Below are 18,025 nucleotides of genomic sequence, written 5' to 3'. Positions count from 1 at the left end.
TTAAAATTTTCCTACTGCCAAATTCGGACCAATCATCCTCTGTAGAATATACTGCAAGTGAATGTCCTGTGCATCAGTGATAATGGTGTTCCTTGCAGCAAGGTTATCCACTGCCTACTTCAAGGCTTTCTGCAAAGCCATAATTTCCGCTATTGTAGGCGAACAGAAGCCCTTGGAAAACATAGATATTGCACGAATGCTCTTCATTGTATCGTCGTGTTATAATAACTGCAGCTCATTTGCATTCTCCTTCACAGCACTCGTTATCCTGCACGATACTCCTCATCCACTACCACACCATGACTGCCATCAGTTACAAGCTGAACAAGAGGCTGAAACCCAGGACAAAACCATTGAGCAAGGTACATCCGATCCATTCCGCCAGCAAACCATACAAAACTCTTCCGAGGCCTCTTGCGAAGATTGTCGAACAAGACCTTGAAACAATCAACCAAAGCAAAGTTAGTACACGTACCCATCCGACGCCAAAGATTCTAATAGTAAAAATGCTTTTTATGTGAGGTATCCTTATCACCTATTACAACTCTTACCACTCAAATTCATATTGTCACATTTCTCTCGTAATTGTATTTTGAAAGGTAAAATATTTTTCAATGAGCATCACATACATTCCTTCACCTTACGATTTCACTTTGTATCATTCTTTTTTATTTTATTATATCCAAATGCTAAATCAATCTATCCCTTACCCCATACAAACTATCGAAATTTGAGCAATAGTCCAACTCCAAATGTCTCTATCCGTAAACAAAAATTGCAACTTTTGCATATCTCATACTTGCCTGTTCGTCTCCATATTAAATGACGAATTCTAAAAATTCAACCCTATCATCAACATAAAAGCCATGGTCCCTTGGCAACCAAGGATCTTCAGGGACCATAATGTTATCCCCTGAACCAACATGCTACCATAAACCCAATCTTAGCAACTTTTAGCATTAAGTAAAGCTCGGGTTAGAGCTCTAAGAAAATATTTATCTTTCAGAACTTTCAACAGCAAAGTACTTGGGTTAGATAATAATCGTCACCCTTGTTTTGCTAATATTGTCTGGTTAGTTACTTATTTAGTGATTGTAATGAATAATTCTTATTAAAACTATTGATATAATATTTATGTCAATTTAAGTAAGGAATTTAGAATTTTTATAATTTTTCATGGTTAGTTGACTATTTTACAGTGGTTGATCTTTTTATAGCTTTTGATAGTGGAATAGCTAAAAGAAGTATCAATAGTTGGAGGACTTTTGAATGTAACATGACCTTAAAAAGGTTAAAATTTGTTATTAGTCTTTGTACTTAGATAAAATTTGAAATTTAGTCCCTGTACTTAAAAAGTTAAAATATAAGATATCTTTTTTTTTTTTTAAAATCTCAATCAATCAATTAACATTGTTAGTCTTTTTCATCAAATTTTGCCGACCTGACATGTTAATTACACTGCCTTTATATAACATTATATATGATTGATAAAAAATAAACATGTTAAAGATAACTAATTTTGACAGATAATGATTCGATTTTAATTTTTAAATTGAAAAAATAGATGTAAAAGTATAGGAACTAAATCTCAATTTCTAGATAAGTACAGGGACTAACAGCACATTTTAACCCCTTCAAAAAAGTTTAAATACTCAATTTTCTGGCTAAGTGTTGCCTTCCCTAAAAGAAAAAAACCCACCTTAAAACTGAATTCTGCAGAATTCGTTACATATTGCCAAATCGTGAGAAGGGCGATCAAGCGAAGGTGTTTAATTGGTTTTCTCATTGAATTCGATCTGATTCAATCATACCGCAGGTTAGGCAGGTAAATGAATTGGATGCAGATTGTGGAGTTTGACCTATGTTCATAAGGGGAAACGTCGATTATATTAGGTTAGCTTAAATTAATTTTCCCTGATTTAGTTCAGCCAATCAACCAATCGAATATGGAAGATGGAAAGAGGGTTTCGAAGGCCAAGTCCAAATTCGTGGCAATTGTGTTTCTTGCTTCTTCGTAATGGCATAACCGTCTCTGTTTCTTTTTTTTTTTTGTTGTTGTTGTGGATTACATTACAGGGAATTGAAAAGAAAGGGTTTTTAGACAATTTCTTCTACGCCTCCAACCGAAACGCTTTTGTAGGGAGAAAATGGATCATGCTCCTGCTCGCTACCCTCTTCAGCGAGGATGGGATAATAACAGCGTAATTGCGGTTTTCTCCTTTATAAAATGGGATCATTATCTCATCCCTTATACCAATATGAAACAAAGCCCTGCGGCGTTCTGGATATGGACTCTCCATTTGCCTAATTCATATTTCTTCCTCGCACTGACATAGCTTATCTCTTGAATCCACAGGCTCTTGAGGGGTTTTCTGCTGTTCCTGTACCCAATTACCGGTGAGTGCTTCCCACTGCTTATTATGGTCTCCATTCATTTACTCCCAATGGCTGTAACGCTTGATAGTTAGAAACTCTGTACCAGTCTTTTTTGTGCTTCGCAAAATTATGTGATGCCAGGGCGTAATTTTGTTTTTTTCTTTTGCTTTCATGTTGCCATGCCAATTTTGATTTCATTCACTGTTGAAATACTTGTTTACACAAACATTTGGCTTCCTTGTATCCCATTTTTATCTTCACTCCCACTCTTTAATACTGCGGCAGGGTCCGTGGTTCTTATGATGAGAGGAGATTTCTAGATGAAAGATATTCCAGGGATAGTTTTTACCCAAGAAGTACCTGCCACCATTATTTTCCAGAGAGGGATAATCATTCCCCTCCTGCTGCTGCTGGTGTCTGGTCTCAATCAAGGGAGAGAAGTTATGAGGAAGAATATCCCCGTGATGAGGATTTTAGGCATCATCAGAAGCTTTATGTGGATTCATATAGGGACATGGATACATATTGTGATCATGAGATCGCTTTTCAAGATTTTGATAAGTTTCAGGATGGCTATCGTGGTGTTGACAACATCCGTGATCATGAATTTGGCAGGCCCTCTAGGTATGGGGGGCGAGATTGGGAAGACTACTCATATGATTATTATGATTATAGGCCTCACATTTCTCATCAGAGCAGGGACAACAGCCGTGAGAGGAATTATGAATATAGTCGAAATAGTTATGATTCTTGTCATAAAAGAGGCAGTTGCAGAGATGGCAGTTGGAGGAAGCGTCAATCACGTGATCGAGATTGTTTCAGTAGAGAAAGAGATCAGGGTCCACATAAAAGGCATGAGAGGTCTTGGTCACGATCCCGTGGATGTGATGATCGTCCAAGATCAAGGTCACCTCGAGTTTGGAGCCATGGGCGAAGCCATAGAGAGGACAGCTATGATAATTATCAAAATGAGAAAACTCAGAAGCAAAGGGACCGAGAAGGGAAATATCAGCTGGAGCATTATTCTGTGGTGTGCTTCATTTTTCCATGTTCTTACCGTTGCATTTGTTTTAAACTTTGAATTTGGGTGAAGATTATGTTTTCTTGCAGGCACCATCTGCAACTGTTGTTGTAAAGGGTCTATCGCACAAAACGACGGAGGAAGATCTTTGCCAGATTCTTGTAATATTTTTTTGTTGTTTTCTTGGGGGTTGTATATTATTATTCTGTCACTTGTTATACATAAATAACAGTTTTTCAATTTTATATGACCATAAGGCTGAATGGGGCCCACTTCGTCATGTTCGTGTGATCAAGGAGCGAACCTCTGGCATTTCTTATGGATTTGCTTTTATTGATTTTCCTTCAGTGGTACCTATCACATCTTAGTAGTCAATGCTTTGTGTTTGGTGTTATTGAATGTTATATGAGGGAAACTGCTTCTGAAACAGGGGGCAGCACGCTCAATGATGGACAAGATTGGTGATGATGGTCTTGTTGTGGATGGTAGGAAGCTTGTCTTTGATTACAGGTAAATTCTCCCTACAATCATGATTGCAGTTTTTACGTGGCACAGTTTTTATGTTGCTCTGTGATGCTAGGTTTTACAGAATACTTTTATCAGTTGGTTCGATTCCTTTGCAGGTTTGATAGTAGAAAATGAGTTTATAAGGTTTTAGCAAAATATAATCTGATTAATTTCAACTTGAGAGTATAATTGGCTGGAAATTAAAGAGAATAATGCAATATCTACGGAAAGAAGAAAACAGGGAACACAAGAACCTTGTATATTTGCCAAAGAGTGCTTATTTAATTGCCGAAATGATTCTGTTTAGCTGTAAATCTTAAAATGACAACTGAAATACAGAACTGCTTTAAACATAAAACCATACTCTCCCTTTGTGTTCTTAAGTTAGAGGTGCCATGCAATGGAAATCTTACAATTACCGCTTCATCAACCTTAAATGTCTGAGGTATATTATATGCGCATTGTTCAAACCTGGATCATTGGGTTACTCCATGCTTGTTGATTGATTTTAATATTATCTAAAGCTTCTGTACATTGAGGAATGAATATGGTTGAAATCAGTACCACATTTTAAATTGATGAAAAAACTCACTTATTTCCCCTTTCTTTTAAATGATAAAAAGAAAAAAGAATGTTCTCATTTAATGTTTTTCCTACAATGTGTTTGCATACAAAACTATTGCCATGTTGAAATCTATTCTGTTACAGTAGTAAGCCAACTGGGGGCACTGGTGGACCTTCTGCTCGTAATAATGCTGTGAAAATGGGTCACTCAAATCATAAGAGCACCACATTACGGTCTGATTGGATGTGCAAAATTTGTGGATGTGTCAATTTTGCACGTCGAACTGCATGTTTTCAGGTCAGTTTTTCTTTCCCAGTCTATCTGATTTTTTTTTTTTTTGGACTAGAACATTAACTTATTGAAGCCTTCTTTCAGTGATATATCTTTAGATCACCTTCCTGTTATCACTAGCCAGAATTAGGTAACTATAGTTGGCTAGCTTCATGTGCCATTTTATTAAGGCACACCAAAAAGTGATGCTAGGAGCTAGGCTAGGGATGTACGGGGATTGAGATGTCAAAAATTGCAATGCATGTACATTGGCTGTTGAAAATTGATATATTGTGTACCCAAATGTGACAGCTGAATCCTATTATGTTGATTTATTTCTTTTATTGATGGTGCATTAAGTTTAGTGCTAGCCTGCAGTTTTCCTAATGACTGTTCAAGATTTTTCCAGCTGAGTTAGTGCAAAATTGATGTGTCCTTTCTCTCAACTTTCTATGCAGTGTAATGAGCAACGTACTGATGATGCTCCAGTAGCTGACATATCTTTAACTGGAAAGAGAGGATCTGATTCAGGTTGGTTCAGATCTTACTTTGAGCAGGCTTTTATCATCTTTGTGTAATTGCCACATCATATTAATTTGAACTGTAGTAGGTCCTACCCATGTATTGGTTGTTCGTGGATTGGATGAAAATGCTGATGAGGAAATGCTTCGTTACGAGTTTTCTAAATATGCCCCAATTAAGGTCTGTGTGTTTATCATGATACTCTTTTGAAGGAAAACTCTTTTCTAGCACCTGCAAAATCTTATGGATTTAATCTGCAGGATCTTCGCCTTGTTAGAGACAAGTTCACCCATGTTTCAAGGGGATTTGCTTTTGTACATTACCATTCGGTATGACTTGCTTCTTTATGGTAATTTGACTGTGCTTTATATTTAAATCTAAGTACAATACCTGCAAATAAGAATGGGTTATAAATGGTTTTCTTTATTATTAATATGTTTACATGCCATTAATCTGATAATAGTCTTGTCTTGCTAATAAGTCACATTGGCAGCTGTCAAGAAAGCAATCCTGAGAATGTGTATTCCCAAATTTTTTAGCGTGTTTCACTTCTCTTGAGCAAATAAAGAAAAAAATTGATTCTAAAAATTTGAAATTTATCATCTCTATTGTGCACATTGGTTCAAACATTAGTATATTTATTGGAAAAGGTTTTTTCTTTACAACCAATGACATTTTGGAGTTTTTGTACATTTATTTTTAGTTAATTATAAATATTATACATAATAGCAGAGGCTATTCAAAAGTAAAAGAATAGTGCTATTTTCCAAATGTTATTTTTACTAATCCTGCAATGTAATATATGAAGAATACCACAAATTCTGTTCTCTTGTTCAAATGAAGAGCATCATGTCTGTAGGTGATGAAGAGAAAATATCTGCATCCATAAATTTCTTCAACTGATTTATTCTCCATTAATACACTTTCAACATAGTAGGATAACTTAACGCATATTACTATCCTATGTCCTGGGGTCGCTTTCAATAAACGATGCTCTAGAATTCCGTGCTCCCTTGTAGGCTGAAAGCTGTTGTACTTAATACTTTTCTGCTTTTGTTATTTTGTCTAGGAATTTTTGGTTGGCAAAATTATTTATGAAATGAGCTATATACCTCTGAATGTTTGATGTCATATAGGTTGGTGATGCCACAAAAGCCCTTGAAGCCACAAATGGGACAACCCTTGAGAAGAATGGGCAAATCTTAAGAGTAGCATATGCAAGGAGCATTATTGGGCCAAGATCAGGGACATTGGGATCTTTACAGTCAAGTAGCCTTGCAGCTGCTGCAATTGAGGCAGCAGCTTTTTCTCAACAGGTATGTGAATGTATCTTTAGTTTTAATGATGATGTCTGCATAGATTTTTGTACTTTTGAATGGATGATAGTTTCTACTATAAATATATTTTTTCCTGCTTGTACTGGCAAGAATAGGCTGGACAATCTTGTCAGCTGAGGTAAGATTAAAACCTGGTCAAAAGTGTTCAAAACCAGATTGTGGATAAATCTGGTTTTAATTTGCCTGATTAACTGGAAAAAAGAAGTACAAGGCCCAAGAACAAAATCATTATCACCAGCTCTGGCCTGCACACTACTTCCATATCACCTCTACCACCTGCTAAAGTCTCTTAAGACTCAAAAATGACAATACACTTGAGACTCAGAAACCGGAATTACCACTGTCAATGTAATTGTAGATATTGATCTTAGATGTGATGTGAAGGAGAGATAACATGTAGGAAGAAAACAAAATATTAGGAGGCAATGATCATGATGTTTACATTACAATGAAGTAGTTTGGTGCTTCGAACTGACTGAAAGAAGATTTTGAGTCAGTTACTACTTACACGAAAGTTGATGATAAGAACCCAAAAGAAAAACATGGGAAGACTGAAAGAAGCTCTAAATGTGTACGTGGAACTGAAGGAGAGAAAGGAGAGAAAGAAGACTCCATATCTGGTAAACTCCAATGACAGAAGTGATAAGTATAAAGTAATACTGAGAAAAACGAAGCAATAGTTAGTTGTAAAAATTGTAGACAATCATGTCACTATAAGGTGTCCCTGCAAAGTCAATTGTTTTCCAATGTCTACTGAACTTGGACCTTTTTTTGAAGAAAGAATTAATATTGTGACGTTTACTCTTGGATTTTGGCTTCCTTGGTCAACTCTTTGCTGTGGCATATTTCTAGGATGTGTTGTGGGTTAGAAGCTTAAAAGAATCAATCATAATGGAGTTCCATGGACTAAGAACCCTTACTCTATTGAGAATATAATTACCTACGTAGAATCATCTCTATTACTAATACGATGAACTGATTGGAGTGTTTCACCTCTTTTCATTATTTTGTTATCAGTGTCCATGGTCTAGTGGTACAGAAGGAAATAAAAGAGATTTAAGAATCATGAGCATTTAGGAGTGAAAATGCCTTCTTTTTTTTTTTTGTTTTAAATGCAAAGAAGGAAAATGTTGTAAGGTCACTGAAACATGACTGGTTAATGCGTTATGTATATATACTACAACTTCTTTGCTTTCGATATAGTCAATTTATTCTGATGCAATTTATGGCATGTACAATTTCATGACTGCAAAAATTCGGCATGTAAATTCACAGGGGTTTCTAGCTGAATACTTTTGGGATATAATCTGATAGCCATGGGTTTTGTTCTATTGCTGCCATAATTATTCTGTTTCATGGTTATTAGTGTTTGATGTTCATATGGTCATTATCACAGATGGTGCTTTTATTTATTTATTTATTGTTATCTAGTACCCTGTAAATCTAGCTAGAGTATACCCTACAATAAACCCTTAAAACCTGAAAGCAAACTACCTTAGATTTTACTAATTAGTACAGTCATCTGCATGCATACATGCATATATATATAATGGCCCAGCTGATGATTCCATGCTGCTCCTCTGGTATTGCTTTTCTTAAGCTTTTGCATTTTTATGTAATTTCATGGGATGCAAGGTGCTGTTTATTTTGTTCATCCTAGTTGCCATCTTAGTTCTAAATGTTTCTTGGACTTACGGTATTGCTATATTTCCTTTCAGTATGATGCTGTTGGATGGACAGCAAAGGAATATAACCCAGATGACAAACAGTCTACTAGCTGGCAGGAGCAGGTTGGTGGTTCATTTGCAGTTGAACTGGACCATTCAGCTTTGCATTCTGGATTTGTGTGGGATGAAGCCTCTGGTTATTACTTTGATGCTGCTTCTGGGTTTTACTATGACAGGAATACAGGTTTGCATGCATTTTCTTGAAGTTTTCCATGCCGTTGCTTTTTTCCTTTTGCACATTAGAAGTCAAAATATTAGGATATTGATTTTTCTTTTTTAAATTTATTCTCAGAGAACTTAAAAATTTTCTAACTGTAGAATGAAAATTGTTATTTTATTAGAAATTGATTTATTGGGGGTGCGTCCCTTGCATTCAAATGCTTTTTTGCTTCAAAATCATTTTATATTGCATGGTGTCCGAAGTTCAAGCTGCTATTGGTGGGGATGGGGTTTAGTTGGGTTATTGCTTCAGTCGTTACCAAGAATATATTGATGTGAAAGCTGAATAAAACTTGGGGATTGTTTCCTTTTCTAATATAGCTTTTATTTTCGTCAATTCTAATGACAAAAGCTCAGGGCTCTTTGTTTTTATACAGATTCTAGGTTTAAATTGTTCTTTTTATAGATTTTATATAAAAATATAAAAAAAAACAAAGATACCCTCATAATAATATTTGTTACCTTTCAAATAGAAGGGTTTTTTACTTATTTCTTTATTATTGAGTTGGTGTTTGGTTAACTCACGCATTTCAAAATTTCAAAAATTCCTTATTCAAACACACCTAAAGGGTTGCAATTTTAGGCCTAATTTGTTTTCGGTTGCTTCAACATGCAGGCCTTTATTATGACAGTAACAGTGGGACTTGGTTTTTGTACGACCCCCAATCCCAGCAGTACATCCCTTGCAGTGATCAGAATGACAAAATAATACCTGGTAAAGAATATGAGCTTTCTAGAGAAGGTGATGGTTCCAGTAATTCAAAAGTAATAACATCTGCACCAGCTGCTATGGTCACATCAGTTGAGAAGGCAGCCTCACTACCAGATGCGGTTGAAGCTGCAGCAGCAGCAGCACTGGCTGCAGAGAAGAAAGAGAAGGAGAAATCAAGAGAGATAAAACTTGCTTCAAAGAGTAGTATACTGGCTAATAAGAAGAAGATGAATAATGTGTTAACCATATGGAAACAGAGGAGTCATGAAGGGAAGGCATCCCAATCAGGTCTTAATGACAATCACCTGTCTGCTTCATCTGAAGATAGGCCTCTTTCAGCTGAACAACATGCAAAAAGCAAGTATAAATTTGATATGATGGACCTGAAGGAGGGTGATACAAGAAGTTCAGGAGTCAATACAACTGCCCAAGCTACATCAACATGGGGTTTGGGGTCTCCAGTCAAGCCAAGGCCTATAAATAACAGCTCAGGGGGGAATTTAATGGGAGTAATAAGAGGTTCTGCAAGGGGCCTGGTGAAATCTGATATTCCATTTCCCAGATCATCTGCCAGGGTTTCAACCTCTTCAGCTGGTGGAGTTGCAGAGGGTTCATTGTCATCAACTTCGGATCCTGCATCTATGACTCCCTTTAGGACTGATGCATCTGCATCGGGTTCTATTGCACCTTCAACTACAACTGGGAGTGGTAAAAGAAGGTTTTCTGAAGCACCAGTGCCTCCCACTACCAACAAGGAGCAGTCTCAAACCACTTATAGGGACCGTGCAGCTGAGAGGAGGAACTTGTATGGTTCATCATCTTCCACCACTGATGATCTACCTGATGATCAGTTCTGGAATTCAAGTAAGCTTGTTTAAGATTATTGAATCTTCTTTGTTCATGTTATGCCAATCATTGTTTCATACCATCGAAATTATCTCCAAAATCCCTTGGATTTATTTCTAATGTTGGTGGCTTAAAGGCCTTGGTTGTGTAACTTGATTGGTTCATTTATTTATCTTTAAAATTTTCTGTTAACTTGTGAGAAATTGTTCGTTTGTGTATTTTGAAGATTGAGATTTAGCATTCAAAAAATTCTCCTCAGATCCAATGCCTTTCCCACCTGGAGTTGGTGGTGGACAGGGGGCTGTATCAGATGATGTACAAAGTTTCGAGGTCATCACAGCAAAGAAAGCAATTGATGAGAACAATGTGGGCAACCGAATGCTCCGCAGTATGGGTTGGCATGAAGGATTGGTATTGTTTCTCTCTTGCACCTTTTAGCTGTTGATTACATATTCAAGTGCTATTGAGCTGCTACACGTCTCCCCTTGAAATTTCTGTCCCCATTATGTCTGACTTGACTCCTAACTCCTCCTAATTGCTCATTTCGAACACATATTAGCTGGATATGAATGGCTTTTTGATCCTACAAATATGTAGAAAATTTTGGGAAATAACTGAACATCCTTGTCTGATGCATCCCCCTGTCCAGCACTTTCTCCCTAGTTTTGGACCTTTGCATTCTATTATTAGGTAATAGTTGTTATGCATACAGGGAAAATAACATTAGGCTCATCTTCTTTAGCTGGCATTTTGTTAACAACTGTAACTTTGAAGCCGAAAGTTGCATCCAATTTTAGATTTGGGGGGATTAGGTTTTGATGTTTGTGTGCATTTGATGTGATAAAATAGGGAATGGGGAAGGATGGAAGTGGAATGACAGAAGCAGTTGAAGCACAGGGAATAGATAAAAGTACAGGACTTGGAAGTCAGGTGAAGAAGTTGGACCCCAGCCTTGAGGTGCAAGCTGGCGATAATTACAAAACTGTGATTAATAAGAAAGCACTTGCTAGGTTCCAACAAATGTCATAGGTTGGATCACACAGATGTGGACAGTGGAAAATGTAAGTCTTTGTTTATAAACATAGTTTGAAATCTTTAGGTTTGAGATTATATTTCATTTGTCTGGATGAATGGAGTTTGTTTCTCTAAGCCCTTAGATCATCTTGATAAGGTATATGTACAAAGACACATGAATCCCCATGTTTATAAACTTAATTTGGAAAAAGACTTATACTAGGTTATATCATTTTTATAATACAAATTAAGCAAAAATTATATAAAATTATAATATATAACATTTATAAAAAAGTTTTATAATAATTTTCTTAATATTTTTATAAATAATATAATTTTTGTCATAACTTTAAAAAGTTATTTTTTATAAAGAAGTTCGATAAAAAAATCATAACAAGTTTTTATGATTAAATATATTGTTTTTATAATATATATAATGAATACATAAATAAGTTACGTCTATATTTTTGATCTTAAATTTTATAAATAAATATATTATAACACCTTTATAACATATAATTTATTTTTATAAAAACTTTTTGTCATAACTTTAGAAAAATTTAAGGATTTAAATAATATAATTTTTTTGTTATAATTTTATAAAATACACATTATTTTTGTAATAGATTTTTTTAAGATTTATAATATATGAAACTTTTCGTAATATTCATCCGAAATACTCATACGTGTTCATGCTTATGATATAATTTTTTAAAATTGAAATTACATGTGTAATTATTTCAATTCTCACTCTCCTCTAAGAATTGAAGAGTGTAATTAGGGTGTTTCAATTATACTCAATTTGATGGGTCCACTAATTACAATGGTTAGCCAAATATGTCATCCTTGTGTAATTAAAATTAAAATTATCTTTTAAGACAAAATTAGTCTTAAATTTTTTAAGTACTATCGTATATGCTTATTTAAAAGTATATGATTTTTATTGAAAATAAATATGTAAATGATATTTAAAAATAAATATATTAAATTACTTGGTTGTTAATAAGAAACTAAGTTTTGTTAATAAAAAATAATTGAAAATGTTAATATTAATTAAATTTATATTTTATTTGATATGAACGTTTTCAAAAATTTATCCTCACATCTCTAGTAAAGTGCTCGATAAATAAAATGTATGTGTTATATAATAATAATTACAACTTGATCGGAGATTCGACCCAACATTTAAATTATTCGACCTATATAATAAAATTCTAAGGCATGAAACAAAGTTTATATTTCGAGTTGGGCCAATCTTAAGCAAGTACAAAGTATGTTAATATTATGCTTAAGTCCAACTTAAATCTAGTCCGGCTCATAAACACCATTCTACACCGACAACAATGCCGACAACAATCGAATTAATACTCAATCGATAATTAATGAGACTCTTTAATTTAGTATATTCATGTGTCCCAGTTAAATGGTTATTAGATTTTCTAAACTCATCTATTTTACCGGTCATTTTGATTCAATACAAATTTATTGTCATTGCATTATTCAATAATAACAAATAAGTGATACCATACCCCTTGGAGCGAAATTAGTCCAGCTGATATAAAATTAAAAAAATTTTAACAATGTAGAAGGATGTGAGTACGAGTGTGCTGAAGTGTATTATCCTCTTATTTAAGAGTTGGGAAGAAACTATAGGTAGTTTGAGACATTATTATAAGAACATATAATAAGATTAATGTTCAAAAAAATATAAAAGAGATTTTGGGGCACTAAAACTTGATATGAGAGCTTATAACAGAACAAGCTGAAATCTTCTAGAGGCAACCCTACAAGCTAAATTGGATTTGGAGAATACTAGTCAAAATTTATCATGAAATCAGGGGTGAAGTTAGGAATTTTTTTAGAACAGAACGTAATTGTATATTTTAATGAGAACTAAATACAAGTTTACCATTTTAATAATTTATATTTTTATAATTTTTAAATGATTAAATAAAAAAAAAATTTGGGGGGGACAATGCAATTTTTTTATATACTAATTTAAAATTTTGACTTAATACTCATTTGATCCTTTAAATATAGTTAAAAAATTGATTGGCATATGACAACAATCAAAATGTGCCACGTTACATATCCAATTAATTAGAATGCGACATGTAAGAATAGATTTATAAAATTTTATGTGCTACTTCTGTAATTTGTGGTAAATGACAAAACTCACGGATTTCATTAGACTGATAGAGGATACCCACATATTAACATCAAAGTGGGGACAATGGTCAGCTCGAAACAGCAGCGTGGCAGGTAAGCATCTACCTTAATAACATGCCAAATAATACAGTAGCTTTCACTGACTCGGGGACATAAAAAAAAAAATAATTAGTCTATGTATATTTCGAAATATAAAAATTAATCCTATATTAAATGATGGTGTGAAATATTAATTGAAATGGTTTATTATTAATTTAATTCTTGAATTATAGTTTAAATATCATTTTAAATTTTTAAAATTTAATAATAATTTTAAAACTTTAAAATAAATATAAATTATTAAAATTATTTAGAATATTAAAATCATGTTAAAAATTTAATAAATTTAGCGTTCAATATTTATAAAATTTATCAATTTAATCCTAACTCTAAAATTTAAAAATATATATTTAAAAAATTATTTTTAGTATTTTATAATTCATCAATTAACCGATACTAAAATAAGAAAAAGAGTATACTCTTTCAATTCACTTTAACTCTAAAAGGTGGTATAAAACACACAAAAAAATTAGGTAAACTCCACTAATTGTCCTTAAACTTTGTTTAAAATTACATTTCAGTCACCCAACTTTTAAAAGTTACATAATAGTTGCTAACATTATTAAATTATTACATTTTGGTCATTTTTCCATTAACTATCATTAAGAGGATAATATGACACGTTAATTTAAATAGTTAATTATTAATTTAGCCTTTGAATTATAGTGAAAATTTTTCACACTTTTATAAAAAAATTAACCATAATTCTAAAATAAAAATTTAAAATCTTAAACATTATAATAAAATATATATATTTTAAAATCCGCCATCGATTTTTGTTATATTTTTTCCTTAAGAAATCAAATTCAGATTTAAATATTTAAAACTAGAGGGTGCCAACTTAATATTCGTTCAAAGAAGAGGTACGATTATCCCCTTTATTTATAAGCTAAAATGAATGGATAATAAAGTAAGCAAGCAAGTGAACAACAATCCACCTTGTTGACATCCTTTATTATATATAGCATGGATTGAGGATGACCTACATTTCATTACCCCCACAAAAATGCAGAGCTGACAGCAGAGGGCATAGCCACCTCTTTTGATGGATGTACTGACCAATCCATTGAAGATTTTTATGTAACCATTGAAGATATTTATGTTAAGTTCCAATAGAATAAAAATCAAAATTTTCGAGATACGAGAAGTTACATTCGCAAAGCTTTAAGTTGAGAATCTATTAAATTAATTTGAAATTCTGTATGAAAATAAGAATATTCTTTTTCATGGCACTGCTTTCATATTTAGATGTTTCTTGTGTCATATCCAAATAAGTATTTAACCATTGTTTTAGTAACCAAGGATTAAGTTAGAAAATTGCTTCGAGAGGATTAGAGATTAATCATAAATTATTGCGGGGTCAATATATAATTTTATCACTATACTAAAATGTAATTTTATAAAGATTTAAGAGACTAACTAACAAATCTGCCATTTGGGAGGTCGAGGTCACTGACTACCTTTTGTCTTTGTCTTTGATAATCATAATCAATTTGGGTTTTATGATTATTATGATTTCTTTTAATTAAATGGTTTTTATTTTCGATTCTCTGAAGGTTTTTTTTTTCTTTCATATTATGAGGTAATACGATTCGGAATCATGTTAAAAGAGTTTAAATATCTTCAGTAATCATCATATGACGTGCATTCAAGTTTTTGTTTTACTTTACAGGAATAGACTAAATAATAACTCAAAACTAGGAGATATTGTATGAAATTGTACGCATTTTTTGACAAATCAGATTTTGAAAAGAGATAACCATCTTCCTAAACAATAAAAAAGAAAACAGAGTTAACAACAAAATTGTTTATTTATAACATAGATTAAGCAGTAGTGTTTCTTCACAAGCCATCTGCAAGAGGGTACAAAAGCAAATAAAAAATATCAAGGAAAGGGGCCTCTATACAAGTACTCGCATGTATAGTTTATTCCAATTCCATGACTTTGAACTAATTTAACTAATCTCTTTTTGACTTTCAAAGGCGTGACATAGCAAGAATCTGTTCATGACCCTCCACGTGATATTGAGGAATTTCTTTATTGATTTGCGTAGACTTCTTCTCTGTAACCTGGAATGTTTTGGCCATAGCTCTTAGCTGGAATTTCTGTATTTTCCCCGTTGAAGTTTTGGGCAGCTGTGATAGAAACTTCACCTTCTTTGGGATCATGAAATGTGGGAGGTTTTTACGGCAGTATGATATAATATCGGCTTCTTTCACGTCGCCTTTTTGGCTGGTTTCGTTCTCTCTTAATGAAATAAAAGCACAAGGGCTTTCCCCCCACCGTGGGTGCGGCATTGCAACCACTGCTGCTTCTAGAACTCTGGGATGTTTGTAAAGAACCGATTCAAGCTCGACGCTACTGATGTTTTCGCCTCCAGATATGATTACGTCCTTTGATCGGTCTTTTATTTCGAGGTACCCATCGGGGTGTATAACTCCCACGTCACCGGTGAAGAACCATCCCTTTTTAAAGGCTTTGGAGGTGGCTACTTCGTCTTTGAGATACCCTTTCATGATACTACTTCCACGCAAAACGATTTCCCCTATGGTTTTCCCATCCTGCGGGACACTTTCCATGGTTTCCACGTTCTTCACGTCTACATCTGCTAACGTCAGTACACTAATTCCTTGTCGGGACTTGATTTTCGCCTTATGTTCTGCGGGTAGATGGTTCCACTTGGCTTGCCATTCGCACACTAAAGCGGGACCGGTGGCTTCTGTTAGTCCGTAAGCATGTGTTACGTAGAAACCAAGGTGTTCCATCTTCTCGAGCAATGGGGCTGGAGGGGGTGCACCGCCGGTGAGTATTTGGACGGGAGAGGAAATTTCCCGGCGCTCGTTTAGTTTGGCTTCGAGGAGGATGTTGAACACGATGGGCGCGCAACACATGTGGGTCACTTTGTGAGTCGCTATGCTTCGGTACATGTCGTACGCGGTGGTATTGCGTATACATACATTGGTTCCACCTCGTGCTGCAATTCCCCAAGTGAAGGTCCAACCGTTGCAATGGAACATAGGGAGAGACCAAAGATAAACAGGCTCATTCCCCATTTCCCACCCTAAAATCAAGGATAAAGTGCTTAAATAAGCCCCTCTGTGACTGTAAACAACCCCTTTGGGTTCCGATGTGGTTCCGGATGTATAGTTGAGTGAAATAGGATCCCACTCATCTTGTACCTCAATGGGGACAAATCTCGGATTACCCATTTGGATGAGCTGCTCATATTCCAACTCCCCAAGTCGAACACCCGTGGGGGAGTCTACATCATCTATGACAATCACCAATGGCATCGATGACTGCCCTTGTTGTGAATCCGCCATCAAAATCCGAAGAGCCTCGCTAGCCAACTGCACGTACTGATAATCAACAAACAAGGCCTTGGCCTCAGAGTGACGAAGAATGGTGGCAACATTCTTAGCATCCAGCCTGCTATTAATGGTGTTAAGAACAGCACCAGCCATGGGAACAGCAAAATGCATCTCATACATAGCCGGAACATTAGGAGCCAACACAGATACCTACGAAAAAGACATGTTTTCTAAACATCAATGAAAAGAAAAAAAAAAAAACACTAACATACATACATGTAACACAAATGGCGATTGAAAGAAACTTACAACATGGTTGTTAAGTATGTTGAGAGAACGTAAAGATGAAGCCAGACGACAACACCGCTCGTAGGTTTGACGCCAAGTGAAACGAGTGTTCTCGTAGATGATGGACGTACGATTAGCATACACACTGCCAGCTCTTTTGAGGAACGACAAGGGTGTAAGTGGCACATAATTTGCTTCGCATTTCGAGAGTCGGTCCATTCTAATTTTTTTGAAAGATTGGTTTCTTTTATAAACTCTGTTATTTGTTTGGTTGAGAGAAGAAAGAAAGAAAAGATTGAATTGTGAAGGAATTAGGATGGAAGGAGAAATATATATAGGCTGGGCAAAGAATTTCTTTTTTTAAAAAAAAAATAAGAAGTAAATATAATAAAAAAGTGAATTTAAGGAAAACTGATACGGAAATTGCTGAGATATTGCAAGGCAATTTAATGCCAAATTACATTAAGTGAAGATTGATTAATTTAGCTTTGGAAATAAGGATTCTTGAGTTGACCCGAACTACCCAACGCACGTTCACACACACTGGCCCCATAGTGTCTCAAGTCACTATCCCACTTACGATTTACCCCTTCGGCTTTGAAATTGGATTATGGTTTCACCATATTGTGGGGCTGCTTGAATTTCCAACCGATGCTAATGGTTTTCGTTTTGTTTCCATCTTATCCTTTCCTCCCTCTCAAATTAGTCGATTTTTTGAGGTTAAAATCTCTGTCCTGTTTCGATTGAGTCTTAACTCGATTAACATAGGTATTATTGTCAATACAAGAAGAAATCAGTTTCAGTGCGTTGAAATGTATTATACTCCCATTTATAGGTTATGTGTAATTCTAGATATTATACAAAAAAGAACACATATAACCAAAACTTATAATGAAATTATTTTAAAAAAAAAATCTCCTCCCGTGAATTTCTCCTAAATTTTTCTTCTTCATATATATAAAACTTTCAAACGTTTTTTTCTCAATTTTATCAATTTAAGTTATGTTAATTAAAAACATTATTAATGATGATGGTTATCAT

General features: G+C 34.5%; 2 protein-coding genes across 10 annotated transcripts; one reads left to right on the top strand and one right to left on the bottom strand.

The window, feature by feature from the left end:
* Nucleotides 1-1,623: 1,623 nt before the first annotated feature.
* Nucleotides 1,624-11,327, top strand: LOC108469984 (SUPPRESSOR OF ABI3-5-like). 9 transcript variants are annotated; one of them, XM_053031887.1, is made up of 16 exons: nucleotides 1,647-1,893; nucleotides 2,077-2,201; nucleotides 2,357-2,397; nucleotides 2,662-3,406; nucleotides 3,487-3,558; nucleotides 3,655-3,747; nucleotides 3,828-3,907; nucleotides 4,613-4,766; nucleotides 5,198-5,270; nucleotides 5,350-5,441; nucleotides 5,522-5,590; nucleotides 6,398-6,577; nucleotides 8,317-8,509; nucleotides 9,161-10,120; nucleotides 10,362-10,513; nucleotides 10,952-11,327. In XM_053031887.1, exons 2-16 carry the CDS (start codon nucleotides 2,148-2,150, stop codon nucleotides 11,129-11,131), a joined length of 3,138 nt encoding a protein of 1,045 aa, XP_052887847.1. In that variant the 5' UTR covers nucleotides 1,647-1,893; nucleotides 2,077-2,147; the 3' UTR covers nucleotides 11,132-11,327. The 9 variants fall into 9 exon arrangements, with proteins under 9 accessions (XP_052887848.1, XP_052887847.1, XP_052887842.1 ...); XM_053031882.1 differs by having other exon boundaries at nucleotides 3,487-3,747; nucleotides 5,347-5,441; XM_017771133.2 differs by having other exon boundaries at nucleotides 1,647-2,201; nucleotides 4,616-4,766.
* A 3,849-nt stretch (nucleotides 11,328-15,176) lies between these two features.
* Nucleotides 15,177-17,284, bottom strand: LOC108469157 (trans-cinnamate:CoA ligase, peroxisomal-like). Its single transcript, XM_017770046.2, has 2 exons — nucleotides 17,006-17,284; nucleotides 15,177-16,906 (listed from the first exon to the last, which is right to left on the bottom strand). Exons 1-2 carry the CDS (start codon nucleotides 17,201-17,203, stop codon nucleotides 15,362-15,364), a joined length of 1,743 nt encoding a protein of 580 aa, XP_017625535.1. The 5' UTR covers nucleotides 17,204-17,284; the 3' UTR covers nucleotides 15,177-15,361.
* Nucleotides 17,285-18,025: the final 741 nt, after the last annotated feature.

This window comes from Gossypium arboreum, chromosome 8 (assembly GCF_025698485.1).
Source record: "Gossypium arboreum isolate Shixiya-1 chromosome 8, ASM2569848v2, whole genome shotgun sequence".
Taxonomy (NCBI): domain Eukaryota; kingdom Viridiplantae; phylum Streptophyta; class Magnoliopsida; order Malvales; family Malvaceae; genus Gossypium; species Gossypium arboreum.
Note: the sequence above shows the minus strand (reverse complement) of the source record. Positions and strands in the feature narration are given on the sequence as shown.